At 44.4% G+C, this 17,216-nt stretch overlaps 1 protein-coding gene and 1 long non-coding RNA gene across 2 annotated transcripts; one reads left to right on the forward strand and one right to left on the reverse strand.

Annotated features, from left to right (window-relative positions):
* Positions 1 to 219: 219 nt before the first annotated feature.
* LOC116974194 lies at positions 220 to 9,460 on the reverse strand. Its single transcript, XR_004412302.1, has 3 exons — positions 9,421 to 9,460; positions 6,383 to 6,384; positions 220 to 231 (listed from the first exon to the last, which is right to left on the reverse strand). It is a non-coding gene; the product is annotated as an uncharacterized LOC116974194 (long non-coding RNA).
* gpr83 (G protein-coupled receptor 83) lies at positions 5,831 to 16,583 on the forward strand. The gene is made up of 4 exons (XM_033022409.1): positions 5,831 to 6,395; positions 9,687 to 9,812; positions 12,022 to 12,155; positions 15,472 to 16,583. Exons 1-4 carry the CDS (start codon positions 6,021 to 6,023, stop codon positions 16,091 to 16,093), a joined length of 1,257 nt encoding a protein of 418 aa, XP_032878300.1. The 5' UTR covers positions 5,831 to 6,020; the 3' UTR covers positions 16,094 to 16,583.
* Positions 16,584 to 17,216: the final 633 nt, after the last annotated feature.

Genomic DNA, 17,216 nt, shown 5'->3' on the forward strand with positions numbered 1-17,216 from the left:
CAGGTACCATCGCAATAACTAAAAGTAGCCAGAAGGGTACTTGAATATTCAAGGCAAACAAGGCTACAAGCCTAATGCTGGAAAGTATAGATGGGATCCCAATGGTTGGCATGGATCTCGATTGCTAGCCTGATTCTGTGCTCTTTCTCTTTGAGTTTATGAATGCCTTGTTCACCTTCTCCCGCACTCATCTCAGTGAAGCCAAATAATACAGATAATACCAAAGATAGACTCAAAGTGCTGGAGTAACTCAGCGGGTCAGGCATCTCTGGAGAAAAAGGATGGGTGGCGATTTGGGTTGGAACCCTTCTTCAGACTGAAATCAGAAGGGAGGAAACTGGAGGTAGGAAAAGGCCAAAACAGATTGGGATGGCAACAGATGACTGAGGAAGGGTGTAGCCCATAATGACCCATAGTTGGTTGGGGAAGAGATAATAACAAAGGAATACAAGGATGAGAACAGTGGAACAGTGGTAGCCCAAGTGGGAGGAGAGAAGTGAGTCAGTGCTGGGAAAACAGTTGAAAACTGAGGAATTTGGTTTGTAAATTGGTAAATCGTGTCAATTTAAGCAAGACTGCTCTTAGCGAGCGGCAGTGAGTGAGCGAAGTGCCCTGTGAGAAAAGTGTGAGTCTTCGGCGAGGAGACGAAAGAAGGAGATGTCAGGCAAGCTGATTCAGTGCGATGCTTGCAGTATGTGGGAGGTCAAGGACACCGCTAGTGCCTCTGGCTGCTACAAATGCGAGAAGTGCATCCAGGTAGAGCTCCTGAAGGGCCGTGTTGGGGAACTGGAGAAGCAAGTGGATGACCTCCGGTTCGTCCGAGAAACTGAGTCGTTCCTCGACAAGTCCTACAGTACGATTGTTACACCTAAGGTACTGGAAGAGAGAAGGTGGGAGACAGTGAGAACGGGAGGGAAGCATGGAATGCCAACGTCCCCGGGTGTTGTACCTCTTGTGAACAGGTTCACCCACTTAGAAGCTGTCGGGACAGAAGAGGTGTTTACACTGGGCGACGGACTGGCTTGTGATGCGAATAGGGCTGTTGAGCCAAAACCAAAAAGGCCTAAGGCAGGCAACGCCATTGTAGTGGGAGACTCCATTGTGAGAGGTACGGACAGGGGTTTCTGCGGCAACAGACGGGATGCGAGGATGGTGTGCTGCCTTCCTGGTGCCAGGATCCAGGATGTCACGGACAGAGTGCAGAAAATCCTCAAGGGCGAAGGTGAACATCCGGAAGTGGTAGTGCATGTCGGCACAAACGATGTCGGAAAGAAGGGGATGAATATTCTGCAGCGTGACTTTAGAGAGCTCGGAAAAATGCTGAAAAGCAGGACCTCCAGGGTTGTTATCTCCGGTTTGCTTCCAGTTCCTCGTGCTGGCGAGAGCAGGAACACGGAGATACGGGACCTGAACGTGTGGCTGATGAACTGGTGCACGGGGCAGGGATTTAGATTCTTAGATCACTGGGATCTGTTTTGGGGTCAGGGGGAACTGTACAAAAGGGACGGATTGCATCTTAACAGGTGTGGGACCAGCATTCTGGCAGGCAGGTTTGCCACTGCTACACGGGTGGTTTTAAACTGAATAAGGGGGGTGGGGTGTCGAATGGGATAGTGGAGGATGGAGTTAAAGGGAAAGGGTTTCTTAAATGTGTGAGCGTAGAGACAGAGGGGTGTAAAATTAGGGTAGAAGCAATAGGTAGCAAGGTGAAAATTAAAAGTGGAAGGCAGACAAAACCAGGGCAAAAATGAGAAAGGGCCACTTTTCAACATAATTGTATAAGGGGTAAGAGTGTTGTAAAAACAAGCCTGAAGGCTTTGTGTCTCAATGCAAGGAGCATTCGTAATAAGGTGGATGAGTTGAATGTGCAGATAGCTATTAATGACTATGATATAGTTGGGATCACGTAGACATGGCTCCAGGGTGACCAAGGCTGGGAGCTGAACATCCAGGGATATTCAATATTCAGGAGGGATAGAGAGAAAGGAAAAGGAGGTGGGGTAGCGTTGCTGATTAGAGAGGAGATTAACGCAATGGAAAGGAAGGATGTTAGTTTGGAGGATGTGGAATCGGTATGGGTAGAGCTGCGAAACACTAAGGGGCAGAAAACGCTGGTGGGTGTTGTGTACAGGCCACCTAACAGTAGGAGATGGTATCAAACAGGAAATTAGAAATGCGTGCGACAAAGGCAAAACCGTTATAAAGGGTGACTTCAATCTGCATATAGATTGGGTGAATCAAATTGGCAGGGGTGCTGAGGAAGAGGATTTCTTGGAATGTATGCGGGATAGTTATCTAAATCAACATGTAGAGGAACCAACGAGAGAGCAGGCTATTTTAGACTGGATATTGAGTAATGAGGAAGGGTTAGTTAGCAGTCTTGTTGTATGTGCCCCCTTGGGCAAGAGTGACCATAATATGGTTGAGTTCTTCATTAGGATGGAGAGTGACATTGTTAATTCAGAAACAATGGTTCTGAACTTAAAGAAAGGTAACTTTGAGGGTATGAGACGTGAATTGGCCAAGATTGACTGGCAATTAATTCTAAAAGGGTTGACGGTGGATATGCAATGGAAGACATTTAAAGACTGCATGGATGAACTACAAAAATTGTTCATCCCAGTTTGGCAAAAGAATAAATCAGGGAAGGTAGTGCATCCGTGGATAACAAGGGAAATCAGGTATAGTATTAAAGCGAAGGATGATGCGTACAAATTAGCCAGAAAAAGCAGCATACCGGAGGACTGGGAGAAATTCAGAGACCAGCAGAGGAGGACAAAGGGCTTGATTAGGAAAGGAAAAATAGATTATGAAAGAAAACTGGCAAGGAACATAAAAACTGACTGCAAAAGTTTTTATAGATATGTGAAAAGAAAGAGATTAGTTAAAACAAATGTAGGTCCCTTGCAGTCAGAAACAGGTGAGTTGATCATGGGGAACAAGGATATGGCGGACCAATTGAATAACTACTTTGGTTCCGTCTTCACTAAGGAAGACATAAATAATCTGCCGGGAATAGCAGGGGTTGGAGGAATTGGGTGAAATCCAGGTTAGCCGAGAAGTGGTGTTGGGTAAATTGAATGGATTAAAGGCCGATAAATCCCCAGGGCCAGATAGGCTGCATCCCAGAGTACTTAAGGAAGTAGCTCCAGAAATAGTGGATGCATTAGTAATAATCTTTCAAAACTCTTTAGATTCTGGAGTAGTTCCTGAGGATTGGCGGGTAGCAAACGTAACCCCACTTTTTAAGAAGGGAGGGAGAGAGAAAACGGGGAATTACAGACCAGTTAGTCTAACATTGGTAGTGGGGAAACTGCTAGAGTCAGTTATTAAAGATGGGATAGCAGCACATTTGGAAAGTGGTGAAATCATTGGACAAAGTCAGCATGGATTTACAAAAGGTAAATCATGTCTGACAAATCTTATAGAATTTTTCGAGGATGTAACTAGTAGCGTGAATAGGGGAGAACCAGTGGATGTGGTGTATCTGGACTTCCAGAAGGCTTTCGACAAGGTCCCACATAAGAGATTAGTATACAAACTTAAAGCACACGGCATTGGGGGTTCAGTATTGATGTGGATAGAGAACTGGCTGGCAAACAGGAAGCAAAGAGTAGGAGTAAACGGGTCCTTTTCACAATGGCAGGCAGTGACTAGTGGGGTACCGCAAGGCTCAGTGCTGGGACCCCAGCTATTTACAATATATATTAATGATCTGGATGAGGGAATTGAAGGCAATATCTCCAAGTTTGCGGATGACACTAAGCTGGGGGGCAGTGTTAGCTGTGAGGAGGATGCTAGGAGACTGCAAGGTGACTTGGATAGGCTGGGTGAGTGGGCAAATGTTTGGCAGATGCAGTATAATGTGGATAAATGTGAGGTTATCCATTTTGGTGGCAAAAACAGGAAAGCAGACTATTATCTAAATGGTGGCCGACTAGGAAAAGGGGAGATGCAGCGAGACCTGGGTGTCATGGTACACCAGTCATTGAAAGTGGGCATGCAGGTGCAGCAGGCAGTGAAGAAAGCGAATGGTATGTTAGCTTTCATAGCAAAAGGATTTGAGTATAGGAGCAGGGAGGTTCTACTGCAGTTGTACAGGGTCTTGGTGAGACCACACCTGGAGTATTGCGTATAGTTTTGGTCTCCAAATCTGAGGAAGGACATTATTGCCATAGAGGGAGTGCAGAGAAGGTTCACCAGACTGATTCCTGGGATGTCAGGACTGTCTTATGAAGAAAGACTGGATAGACTTGGTTTATACTCTCTAGAATTTAGGAGATTGAGAGGGGATCTTATAGAAACTTACAAAATTCTTAAGGGGTTGGACAGGCTAGATGCAGGAAGATTGCTCCCGATGTTGGGGAAGTCCAGGACAAGGGGTCACAGCTTAAGGATAAGGGGGAAATCCTTTAAAACCGAGATGAGAAGAACTTTTTTCACACAGAGAGTGGTGAATCTCTGGAACTCTCTGCCACAGAGGGTAGTCGAGGCCAGTTTTATTGGCTATATTTAAGAGGGAGTTAGATGTGGCCCTTGTGGCTAAGGGGATCAGAGGGTATGGGGAGAAGGCAGGTACGGGATACTGAGTTGGATGATCAGCCATGATCATATTGAATGGCGGTGCAGGCTCGAAGGGCCGAATGGCCTACTCCTGCACCTAATTTCTATGAACTAATTCGACTAGTAGGATAGGATAGGGGAGGGGAGGGGAGGGGGGGGGGGGGGTGCAGGGTTATGTGAAATTAGAGAAATCACGTTGATTTAAAAAAAATTTAAATCAGCATCTGCAGTTCCTCTCCTAACAGATAATATATTATCTGATGCAGGGTCTCAATCAGAAACGTCTACTATCACTCGGTCTCCACAGATGCTGCCTGGTCCGTTGAGTTACTCCAGAAATGTGTTTCTTTTGCTCAGGATTCTCGCATCTGCAGTCTCTTGCGTCTCAAAACATCTCCTGTTTTCTGATCTCTATTAGATCTGAATGAGATTCTGGAACTTTAATGTAATCGCTCAGAAGTCTAAAGAAATATGAGGAATCCCTCTTGGAAACCCACGCAAAAGAACCGGAATGCATAAATGAGTAGCGAGGATACTTGCCTCCACATACGAATCTGAAACACGAAGTGGAAATGCTCTCGTGTTTTATAATTAGTTTTTTTTAATCCAGGGCAAGTCGATAGCGATACCAATGAAGAGCGTTTTGTGTTATTTGGGCGACGTCGGCGTTATCTGTATTCCACGGGGAACTGAACTGAATTAATGAATAAAATTCCTCACGTAAACTTGAATTGTTACTTGAAATAAAGATCTAACAGAAGTACCATTGACGAGTGAATGCAGGCTGACAAAATGCCAAGGATAGCATATGATGTCCCGTTTAAAAAAAAAAGTTAATGGCTAGTTAGGGTTGCTGGGCAATGCAAAAATAATTCTGCTTTTTTTACATTTGTAAATAACTATATTTTTGAATACAATGAAAATGAATAGAAAGGGTGCAATATAACGAAGGGGCACAGGGAACTGAAGGCGCTGAAATATAAAGCAAAGCTTCGCCGGGTGAGGGGGATGGGAGATTTAAGGAATTGGAGAGTTCATTCTTTGCTTGAAACAGAGTGAGACGTACACTGAGGTGGAAATACAGCACCGCGTTATGCTATGCAGATTTTCAACAAAAAAAAAAGGAGCGACGAGAAAGGACGTCACTGCGCTAAGGCGGCCAAAACATCAATTGGTTACAGTACGTGTCACCTTGTGCGTAGGTTTCAGCTGGCTTCATGTATAAAAGAGCTCGCATCATAATCTCTCGGCGGTAGCGAGATGTTGGCTCAATACGACCCAAACACACTCCACTACTGCACAACCCGACCAGCACTTTCTGAAATGAGTGATTTACAAAGCGGTTTCTTATCTAAGATCGAACAGTGCAGATGACGGCATCGCTGCAACTTTTCAGAAAGCAACTTTGCCAAGATTTATAAACCCAGAGACTTGTTGTGTTTTTTTTTAACATTATAATGACCCGTTACATGTCTCTTCCTTACTTGACCAAAGCGTTTCAAAGATCAAGCAACTTACTTAACGTCAGTTTATCTGGATTGCCTTTAATGTCTAACAGGTCGACTTTCTTTCCGTGGGGCAACTTTACTCTGGACGATTGGGAGAGCTTTGTAGGATCGGCTAAATACGAGGCAGAATCTCAAAATGCAACCGTCAAGGCTTTTCTTATCGTGGCTTATTCGGTCATGATAGTTATCTCCCTCTTTGGGAATGTTCTTGTGTGCCAAGTCGTGATAAAGAACAAACGGATGCATTCTGCTACCAGCCTGTTCATTGTTAATCTCGCCGTATCGGACATCATGATAACTCTTCTTAACACTCCTTTTACACTGGTAAGACCACAGTTATGTTTTAGAGGGCGGGGGTACGGTGTTCAAACTTAATAGCTTTCATTGCTCGTTTCATAAGGAAAGAGGGAGAGAGAAAGCGGGGAATTAGAGACCAGTTATCCTTACATTGGTAGTGGAGAAGTTGCTGGAGTCGATTATTAAAGATGTTACAGCGGCTCACTTGGAAAGGAATGACAGGATCGGTCAAAGTCGGCATTGATTTATGAAGGGGAAATCATGTTCGACTAATCCTTTGGAATTTTTTTGAGGATGTAACAAGTAGAATGGCTAAGGGAGAGCCAGTGGATGTGGTGTATCTGGACTTTCAAAAAGCCTCTGACAAGGTCCCACACAAGAGATTAGTGTGCAAAATTAGAGTACATGGTATTGGGGGTAGGGTATTGACATGGATAGAGAATTGGTTGGCAGACAGGAAGCAAAGAGTGGCATCCTTAACGGGTCCTTTTCAGAATGGCAGGCAGTGACTAGTGGGGTGCCGCAAGGCTCGATGCCGGGACCCCAGTTCTTTACAATATACATTAACGATTTAGACAAGGGAATTAAAGGTAACATCTCTAAATTTGCAGATGACACAAAGTTGGGTGGCAGTGTGAGCTGCAAGGAGATGCTATAAGACTGCAGGGTGACTCGGATAGGTTGGGTGAGTGGGCAAAAACATGGCAGATGCATTGTAACGTGGATAAATGTGAGGTTATCCACTTTGGTGGCAAGAACAGGTAGGCAGATTATTATCTGAATGGTTTCAGTTTAGGAGGGGGGGGGGGGGGGTACAACGAGACCGGGGTGTGCTTGTACATCAGTCACTGAAAGAAAGCATGCAGGTACAGCAGGCAGTGAAGAAAGCTAATGGCATGTTGGCCTTCTGGTCGAGAGGACTTGAGTTTAGGAGCAAGGTGGTCCTACTGCAGTTGTACAGGGCCCTGATGAGACCGTACTGTGTGTAATTTTGGTCTCCTAATTGGTCTCCTGATTTGAGGAAGGACATTATTGCTATTGAGCGAGTGCAGCATAGGTTCACCAGGTTAATTCCCGTGATGGTGGGACTGACGTATGATGAAGGAATGGGTCGACTGGGCTTGTATTCGCAGGAATTTAGAAGGATGAGAGGATATCTTACAAAAACATGTAAAATTCTTGGACGGGGTAGGCACAGGAAAAATGTTCCCGATGTTGGGGGTGTCCAGAACCAGGGGTCACAGTTTAAGAATAAGGGATAGGCCATTTATGACTGAGATGAGGAAAAACATTTTCACCCAGAGAGTTGTGAATCAGTGGAATTCACTGCCACAGAAGGCAGTGGAGGCCAATTTACTGGATGTTTTCAAAAGAGAATTGGATTTAGCTCTTAGGGCTAAGGGACTCAAGGGATATGGGGAAAAAGCCAGAACGGGGTACAGATTTTGGATGATCAGTCATGATCATATTGAGTGGCCCGAATGGCCCAATCCTGCACATATTTTCTATGTTTCTAAGAATCCACTGAAAATTACATTAAGGCACATTCACACGTATTCATATGGCGCCTAATCTGTAGCACAATATTGGAAAATTCACGAATAGATTTGGCAAATGTGTTATATTGTGTTACACGCGATGAGTTGTGCACTTGGAGTATCCGAATGAAGCTTTCAGCATTTTGCTTCAACTTAACATATGCAAGTAGGAAACATCCTGTGGCAGGTGTAGTTTTTTTACTTTTGCACATGTCTTCTCTTCAGTGTATAATAAACTGGTGTGCCAGTGGACAGTATGTGTAAAACAAAACGCCTTGGCTAATAAATATTATAGTACGGGTCAAATATAACTGGACTGGGATAAACATAACTATATTTCGGGCATGGAGCAAAAGTTACACCTGGGTGACAGACTGGCTGTATAGCAAAAGGCAACACGTTGGCACAGCTGGTAGAGCTGCTGCCTCACAGGGCCAAAAATCAGGATTTGATTCCGACCTCAGGTGCTATCTGTGTGGAGTTTGTACGTTCTCCATGTGACCAGTAACTATCCTCTGGGTGTTCTGGTTTCTACCCACATCCCACAGACGTGCAGGTTTGTAAATTCATTGTCCTCTATAAATTGTGTGTAGGAAGTAGATGCGAAAGCGGTCTAACATAGACATGACCACATAACCAATGGGGATAGACATAAAATGCTGGAGTAACTCAGCGGGTCGGTCAGGCAGCATCTCTAGTGAAAAAGAATAGGTGACGTATAGGATTGGAACCCTTTCTCAGAGTGAAAGTGGAGATGTGGGGGGGGGGGGGGGGGGGGGGGGGGGTAAACTGGAGGCGAGAAAAGGCCAGCACCTGCAATTCCTTTTTAAACACAACTAATAATAATGGATTATGGATGGGCTGCTGGGATTCGATGGGGTGAAGGGCCTGTTTCCATACTGTATCTTTCAATTCAATTCAATTCCATCCTATCATAGACATAGTTCCCCTTATCTCTCTCTCTCCACCTTCCCTGTGCCACTCACACCAGCCCCTGACACGCCTCCGTTTTCTCACCCTACCAGTTCTTATGAAGGGTCATAGACGGGAGTGTTACCTCTGCTCCTCTATCCACAGGTGCCGTCTCCGCCGTCACTAGCACTTTCTGCTTTAGTAGTCATGGAACTATCACAGCACAGAAACTGGCCCTTCGGCCCAACGTCTCCATGTCGGCGAAGTTGGCATTGTGGGCTAGTCCCATCTGTCCAAATGTGTTTTGTAGGTTGTATCCGTTCCTGCAGCTTTCTCTGGCAGCTCGTGGACTACCCTCTGGATGAAAACGTTGCTCCTGCGATTCCACTTGTATCTCTCATCACCTCTGTGCCCTCTAGTTTTAGAACCCTCCATCTTGGGAAAGGGACTGTGAGCGGAATAGAGGATTACATCATTCGAAACCTTTATTTTAGACTGTGCATTTCCCCCCATTGGGAGTCAGTATATCTGGAAGGCATTCCACATACAGCGTGCCCCTTAGTTAACAGCGTGGACAACACGCAATAATAGCGAAGACGGACGCAAAAGGCTGGAGCAACCTAATGGGTCAGGCAGCATCTCTGGAGAAAGTGGGTGAAAGCGTCAGTTTTTCCTTTTCTCCAGAGATGCTGCTTGACCCGCTGAGCGAGTTACTCCAGCCTTTTTGGTCTGTCGTCGGTTTTAACCAGCATATGCAGTTCCTCTCTACACACAGTAATAGCGAATGGCCATTTATCCATGCACAGTGTACATGTCTCTCACGGTATGTGAAACATTGTGCGAGTTATCTTCTACTTTTGGTTACCAGGTCCGGTTCGTTAACAGTACCTGGGTGTTCGGAACGGTCATGTGCCACATCAGCCGCTTTGCTCAGTACTGCTCACTGCACGTCTCCACACTCACCTTGACCGCCATCGCTCTGGACAGGCACCAGGTAACTACCGCCTTTGCAAAGAGGCCTGCCTATGCTTCCCAGAACTTTTCTACGCGCCTACTGTCAATTTTGAAATCACCTACATCAATGCAAACACCGAACTGATACTGTTCATTGTTCTGAATAACATAACCGGTATTCAGATGTTTTACGTGTAGGAAGCAACAGCAGATGCTGGTTTAAACCGACGATAGACACAAAATACTCAGTAACTCAGCAGAACAGGCAGCATCTCTGGAGAGACGGGATGGGTGACGTTTCGGGTCGAGACCCTTCTTACGGTTTAACTATTAGAAGAAGTGTCACTATATTCAACCAACATGGCAATAAGATGCCATTTAAACTTAACAATTTATTTGGCTGATGGGTGTTTGCATAAGATTAATGGCGCCTCTTTAAAATATCCTTTCAATTAGCTGTCCCGACCAATATCAGCCATCTCAAAATAGACCAGGGCTGAGAAATACTTAATAGAGGGATCATGGAAGTCGAAAATCAGTATCCTAAAACATTGCCCCCTCCCCCCCAGAAAATGCTGCAAATATTTAGCAGGTCAGGCAGCATCAGTGGAAATCAGAATCAGCTTACGTTTTGGACCGAAGTCTCTTCGCCCCAACTCTGTTTCTCTTTCCACGGTTGCTGCCTGAACTGCCCCGTGACGTTTTAGATTTCCAGCATCGCTGAAGTATAACCGGAGAAATTTGCAACCGACTGGATTTGTAGTCACAGGGGGTCATCAGCGGGAACCCCGGAAATAGCTGGCTGAAATCCCCACTGAATCGATGAATGTTGGCTTCGCACTGACGTAGCCCGTGAGTGGATGTGTCTCCTACCTCCCTCCCTATTCCCACGAATTTCATCGAACACATTTCATTTTCTGGAATACCTGAGTGCTTCACAATTCAGTGCATTCCAAAACCTACCCACAGTACGTACAATCTCAGAGCCAGAGCCCGGTGCTCAATGCACACCACTTGCGATAACACCACGCTCAATACCTCTTGTGCAGAATTATACCGCGATCCGACATCAGGAGCTGGAGCAGGTATTCATTTTGTGGTTCAACTACTAATGTCCTGAAATGCCGCAGTGATAGAGACCGCAGGCTCGGTTGCTACTGGGCACCGACACAGCCAGCCGATTCCCATTTTAATCTCTTCGCAAGTAACAAACGCAACATAAAACATCGGATCATTTGCACCGTGACTAGGCTAAAAGCAAAAGAAAGCATTTTGTTTTGGAAACATTTAATCTGTTCAGAACTGAGAGCAAAGCCCTGGGTTCTGGGGGTGTCCTCACACCGACCTGAACGCTCTCATCTACAGAGCCTTGAACATCTTATCCTGATCAAAGATTCGTGTTAGAACAAAGGATTAAATATTTATCTTCCCTTAATTCGATGGTGATTATTAATAGTCCATTTATTTTAACATAAATCCGCAGTAACGGTATCCATCATCTAAAGCACATAGCGACTCAGTTCTTGATTTTAAAGTCCTTACTCCTTTGTCTTTCTTGGCTCTAATGTTCAGTCCCGCGTTTTAATTTCAATTAAGCTACCAGAAAAATGTTTTGGAAGTCAGCCAATTAAATGCAAAATCAATGCATGCAGCATCGCAATGAATCACTCAGCAGGGGCTCTGCAGGTTCTGCGGCCACTACCTCGATTGGCGTCAGAAGAAATGTTATTTTGTTTCAAGACTGCAAATAAAGCGGTTCTGCAGCCAGAGATTCCAGTCCCGCCTTCGCATCGGATGCAGCCGAGCAGAAGATGGGGGAGCCATGCGTAAGCGTCCTCACTGCCGCCCACTCCAAATAATTACATCAACTCGCTGCATTGCCAGAGCGAGTCATTCTAAATCCATCTACTTTTCCCCAGGATTACTTTTCCTTTCCGAATTACGCCGAGACCTGCAATTAATTAATTTCATAATGAAAAGAAATTCATGGCTCCTGAAATACACCGTGTGTCTCTTGTGCCGTCAGTTTCAAAATTCCACCTATATTGTGTTCGCTGGGCATTAATTTACATCATGCAATGAAATCTCTAAGGGAGGAAAATTAAATAAAACATTTAATGTTAGTAAATCATCACTTGATGTTGTGGTAAAATCATAGGAAGACGGCAAAGGCAGAATGATTTAGGGGCATCAAATGGATTGCACAAATGTATCCCAGTGTTGGAAGTTAATTGTTATATTTTGTGCAGGTTATAGTGCATCCTCTAAAACCACGCATGTCAACTGCCAAAGGTGTACTCTATATCACCGTCATCTGGATTATGGCGAGCTGCTTCTCTCTTCCTCATGCCATCTATCAGAAGCTCTTCAAATTTGAATACAGGTACAGATGGAGAAATAATTACCTTCATTGGCTCTCTTATCTTCATTATGTTGGTAAAGATTATTAGTTAACAGGAAATTAGGTTCTATTCACTGGTGGCCCTCACATCACTAACGATTGTATGAATAAGTCGAGACATGAAATATCGTAAATGAGTATTTGGGAAGAAGCTGAAGGTGGATTTATGATTCCCAATTGCTGGGAGTTTTACTCACTGAGTCTGGGTTTCTGGTGGAGAAATTAATGAAGATTGACAGTTATGATTAGTCAGTAAACCTATTGTTGCCTGGGGTCAGCAGTGTATGGTGATAGACTAACCAGTTGCATTCCCTTAGGAATCTGATCATTCCTTTGGTTTCTACAGTTTTTAGTGTACCATCTGGGCTATATTTAAGAGGGAGTTAGATGCGGCCCTTGTGGCTAAAGGGATCAGGGGGTATGGAGAGAAGGCAGGTACAGGATACTGAGTTGGATGATCAGCCATGATCATATTGAATGGCGATGCAGGCTCGAAGGGCCGAATGGCCTACTCCTGCACCTATTTCCTATGTTTCTATGACACCTCAATAACATGCTGACAGGTTGTTTAAGAAGGAACTGCAGATGCTGGAAAATCGAAGGTAGACAAAAGTGTTGGAGAAACTCAGCGGGTGCGGCAGCTTTTATGGAGCAAAGGAAATAGGCAACGTTTTGGTCCTGAAACCCTTCTTCAGACTGATGTAGGGTGGGGTGGGGGGGGGGGGGGGGGGGGAGGAGAAGAAAGGAAGAGGAGGAGCCAGAGGGCTGAGGGAGAGCTGAGAAGGGGAGGAGACAGTGAGGACTACCTGAAATTGGAGAAGTCAATGTTCATACTGCTGGGGTATAAACTGCCCAAGCGAAACATGAGGTGCTGCTCCTCCAATTTCCAGTGGTCCTCACTCTGGCCATGGAGGAGGCCCAGGACACAAAGGTCGGATTTGGAATGGTAGAGGGAGTTGAAGTGCTGAGCCACCGGGAGATCAGGTTGGTTATTGCGGACATTCTGACAGGACTTGATCTTCCAGATAAGATATAAAAACGAGGCTATATCCTATCTTCATAAGATATTGAATTGGGCCAATCAGCCCATTGAGTTTGCTCTGCCACTCAATCTTGGCTGATCCTGTCTTAGAAACATAGAAACATAGAAAATAGATGCAGGAGTAGGACATTCGGCCCTTCGAGCCTGCACCGCCATTCAATATGATCATGGCTGATCATCCAACTCAGTATCCCGTACCTGCCTTCTCTCCATATCCCCTGATCCCTTTAGCCACAAGGCCCACATCTAATTCCCTCTTAAATATAGCCAATGAACTGGCCTCAACTACTTTCTGTGGCAGTGAGTTCCAGAGATTCACCACTCTCTGTGTGAAAAATGTTTTTCTCATCTCGGTCCTAAAGGATCTCCCCTCTTCCCCAACATCGGGAACAATCTTCCTGCATCTAGCCTGTCCAACCCCTTAAGAATTTTGTAAGTTTCTATAAGATCCCCCCTCAATCTCCTAAATTCTAGCGAGTACAAGCCAAGTCTATCCAGTCTTCCTTTTCCAGGGCAGCTCCCAGGCTCTGGAACTTCCTCCCCCAACTGATCCGCAATTCCGTGTCCCTCACCATCTTCCAGTCCCGCCTCAAGACCCATCTCTTCACCTCTGCCTATCCTTAGCCCCACGTCCCCCTCCCTTTTCATCTGTGCTTGAATTGCCTCATATTATGTTTTGAATTGAATTCTGTCTTTATTTGTGTACTAGTCATGTCTCTACTATTTATTTCATTCCGCTTACATGTTTTTCCTCTACTTGCTAAATTTTTGTAATTGAGACTCTTGAAAGGCGCCCATAAATAAAATTATTATTATATGAAAGTCCTGACATCCCAGGAATCAGTCTGGTGAACCTTCTCTGCACTCCCTCTAGATGTAATCAATCTCCTGCCAACCATAGCCATATGTTTTGGTCTTGCCCTAAGCTAGCAGCCTTTTGGAGGAGTGCTTTCGACTTGATAAGCAGAGCCTACGGCCAGACTATTCCTCCAAACCCACTGTCAGCCATTTTCGGTACCCCTCCCAACACCAACCTCTCTGTTGCGGTGAAACGGGTTCTAGCTTTTACAACCTTGTTAGCCCGGAGACTGATCTTGCTTAACTGGAGGCTCACCTGTCCCCCGACACACACCCGCTGGATTAAGGAGGTGCTTTACAATTTAAAGCTTGAAAAACTTAGGTTCTCTCCCAAAGGCTCAACCAAGACATTCCTAGATACATGGAACCCTTTCTTGGAACTTGTTAACTCTCTCAACTTGTCCCCGGACTCGGAAGAGGACTGAGTGCTCTCCACCATTGTTCTGCTCTACTGTAGCTGCTCTCCCTTAACCCCCCCCCCCCCTCCCCACACTTATTTATTTAATTACTTACTTATTTACTGTTATTAGTGACCCCCTTTTTTTTTTTTTTTTTTAGTACTTTTTGTTTCGTTTATCTTACCATATTTGTGTGGATGTGTATGTATGTGAGTGTTGTTTGTCCCCGTTTGGTTCCGACCTGATTCGGGTGGGTTGAAGGTGGGTAAGGGTAAGGGCTTTGAGGGTCGCTTACATATTGTTGCACAATTATGCCTTGACTGTCACTGACTGTTATCATTGTATGTATGCAAATTGCTGTGAAATTCAAATAAAAAGATTTAAATCGAAATATATAACATTTAAGGACAACTTTTTATCGTGAACACCGATCAAACCCAACATGAATCATTGAAGATAGATACAGAATGCAGGAGTAACTCAGCGGGACAGGCAGCATCTGGAGAGAAGGAATGGGTGACATATCAGGTCGAGACCCTTCGTCAGACTGAGAGTCAGGGGAGGGGAGGCACAGAGATAAGGAAGGGTAATGTGTGAAAATGAGACATCAAAAGATGAAGAAAGGTAGAATAGATAATTATTTGCTAGGAGAAGGTGAAAACAAAGCAAACAGATTTGTTGTGGAAACTTACTACAGAATCGCCTTACCTTGAATGTTTTCTGTGGCGTAATGTATACTTATTATAAAATTAAGTTGTGCATTGAATTCAGTTATGTTTTCCTTGTAACTTAATGTAAACGTCTATACTATCATTATGAAATGTGGTGAGAAAGATTTGTTTAAAGAATTACAGTTAGTACTAATAATCAAACTATTGATTTCTGGTTATGGTGGAAAATGGAAGGAAAAGTCAAGTAAAATATCTAAAACATCTCATAAAGTTCATTCGGTTATCATAAACTATTGATCACAGTGATGATCTTCTGTTTTCCATTGCAGTAAAGAAAAGATTCGGAGTTTGTGTGTCCCAAATTTTCCAGAGCCAGCGGATCTGTTCTGGAAGTACCTGGACCTGTCCACATTTATCATGTTGTATGTGCTACCCCTTTTAATCATCACTGTCACCTACACCACTGTTGCCAAGAAGTTGTGGCTTCGCAATGCAATCGGGGATGTGACAACAGAGCAATATTTTGCACATCGCCGGAAAAAGAAAAAGACGATTAAAATGCTGATGCTGGTTGTGGTGGTGTTTGCTGTCTGTTGGTTTCCACTGAACTGTTATGTTGTCCTTATATCTAGTCAAATCATTCGTACCAACAATGCTCTTTATTTTGCTTTCCACTGGTTTGCCCTGAGCAGCACTTGCTATAACCCATTCATCTATTGCTGGCTAAATGAGAGTTTTCGTTTAGAACTTAAGTCTCTCTTAAATATATTCAGAAAACAACGTGAAGTGCAGGAGCATATCCTTCCATCTATGGCCCCTTCTTACAGGTTAGCATGGCCACAACAGAGTAACTGCAAGAGACAAGATCCACAGATTCTTCGCTCAAACAGTAACATCCAGTCAGGAAAGACAGATATTTCATCAGTTGAGCCAATAGTAACGATGAGCTAAAAATGAGAGACCTGCCGATTTCTATCATCATCTTACGAGAGTTGTGTAATATCTAGTTCTAAAGAGTTCATTTATCACAGTGCTATTGTACAGAATATTTTTATGCTTTATAAAACAGGTCAGCATTATTGAAAGTAATTGTTCATTAAATATCTTAAATGCAACAACTTGGATTGTTCCAAAACATTCATCAATGTGCAAATGAAGATTAATTAGCATTGCCCAGGGAGGAGGAAGGGGAGTCTGGCATTCTTACCAACCAACCACCTACACTGAAGTGGACGTATGCTAAGGGGAGACAGGATAAGAAGTTATTGGTCATAGTACCATTAGGTGTCTGCATCTCGGCTACGGGAAACAAAGTTTAATTCTGACCTTAGAAACATAGAAACATAGAAAATAGGTGCAGGAGTAGGCCATTCGGCCCTTCGAGCTTGCACCGCCATTCAATATGATCATGGCTGATCATCCAACACAGTATCCTGTACCTGCCTTCTCTCCATACCCCCTGATATCTTTAGCCGCAAGGGCCACATCTAACTCCCTCTTAAATATAGCCAATGAACTGGCCTCAACTACCTACAGTGGCAGAGAATTCCAGAGATTCACCACTCTCTGTGTGAAAAATGTTTTTCTCATCTCGGTCCTAAAAGATTTCCCCCTTATCCTTAAACTGTGACCCCTTGTTCTGGACTTCCCAAACATCAGGAACAATCTTCCTGCATCTAGCCTGTCCAATCCCTTAAGAATGTTGTAAGTTTCTATACGATCCCCCCTCAATCTTCTAAATTCTAGCGAGTACAAGCCGAGTCTATTCAGTCTTTCTTCATATGAAAGTCCTGACATCCCAGGAAAGTCTGGTGAACCTTCTCTGTACTCCCTCTATGGCAAGAATGTCTTTCCTCAAATTAGGAGACCAAAACTGTACGCAATACTCCAGGTGTGGTCTCACCAAGACCCTGTACAACTGCAGTGCTATCTACAACTAGGTGCTTTCTCTGTGGACCTTTTGTGTCCTTATTAATACTCTCCTGGGTGTTCCAGTTTTCCCCTAGGTGGGCTCCTATTTCCTCCCAAATCTCAAAGATGACGGGTGTCAGAGGTTATGGGGAGAAAGTAGGAG

Source organism: Amblyraja radiata, chromosome 6 (assembly GCF_010909765.2).
Source record: "Amblyraja radiata isolate CabotCenter1 chromosome 6, sAmbRad1.1.pri, whole genome shotgun sequence".
In the NCBI taxonomy this organism is placed as follows: domain Eukaryota; kingdom Metazoa; phylum Chordata; class Chondrichthyes; order Rajiformes; family Rajidae; genus Amblyraja; species Amblyraja radiata.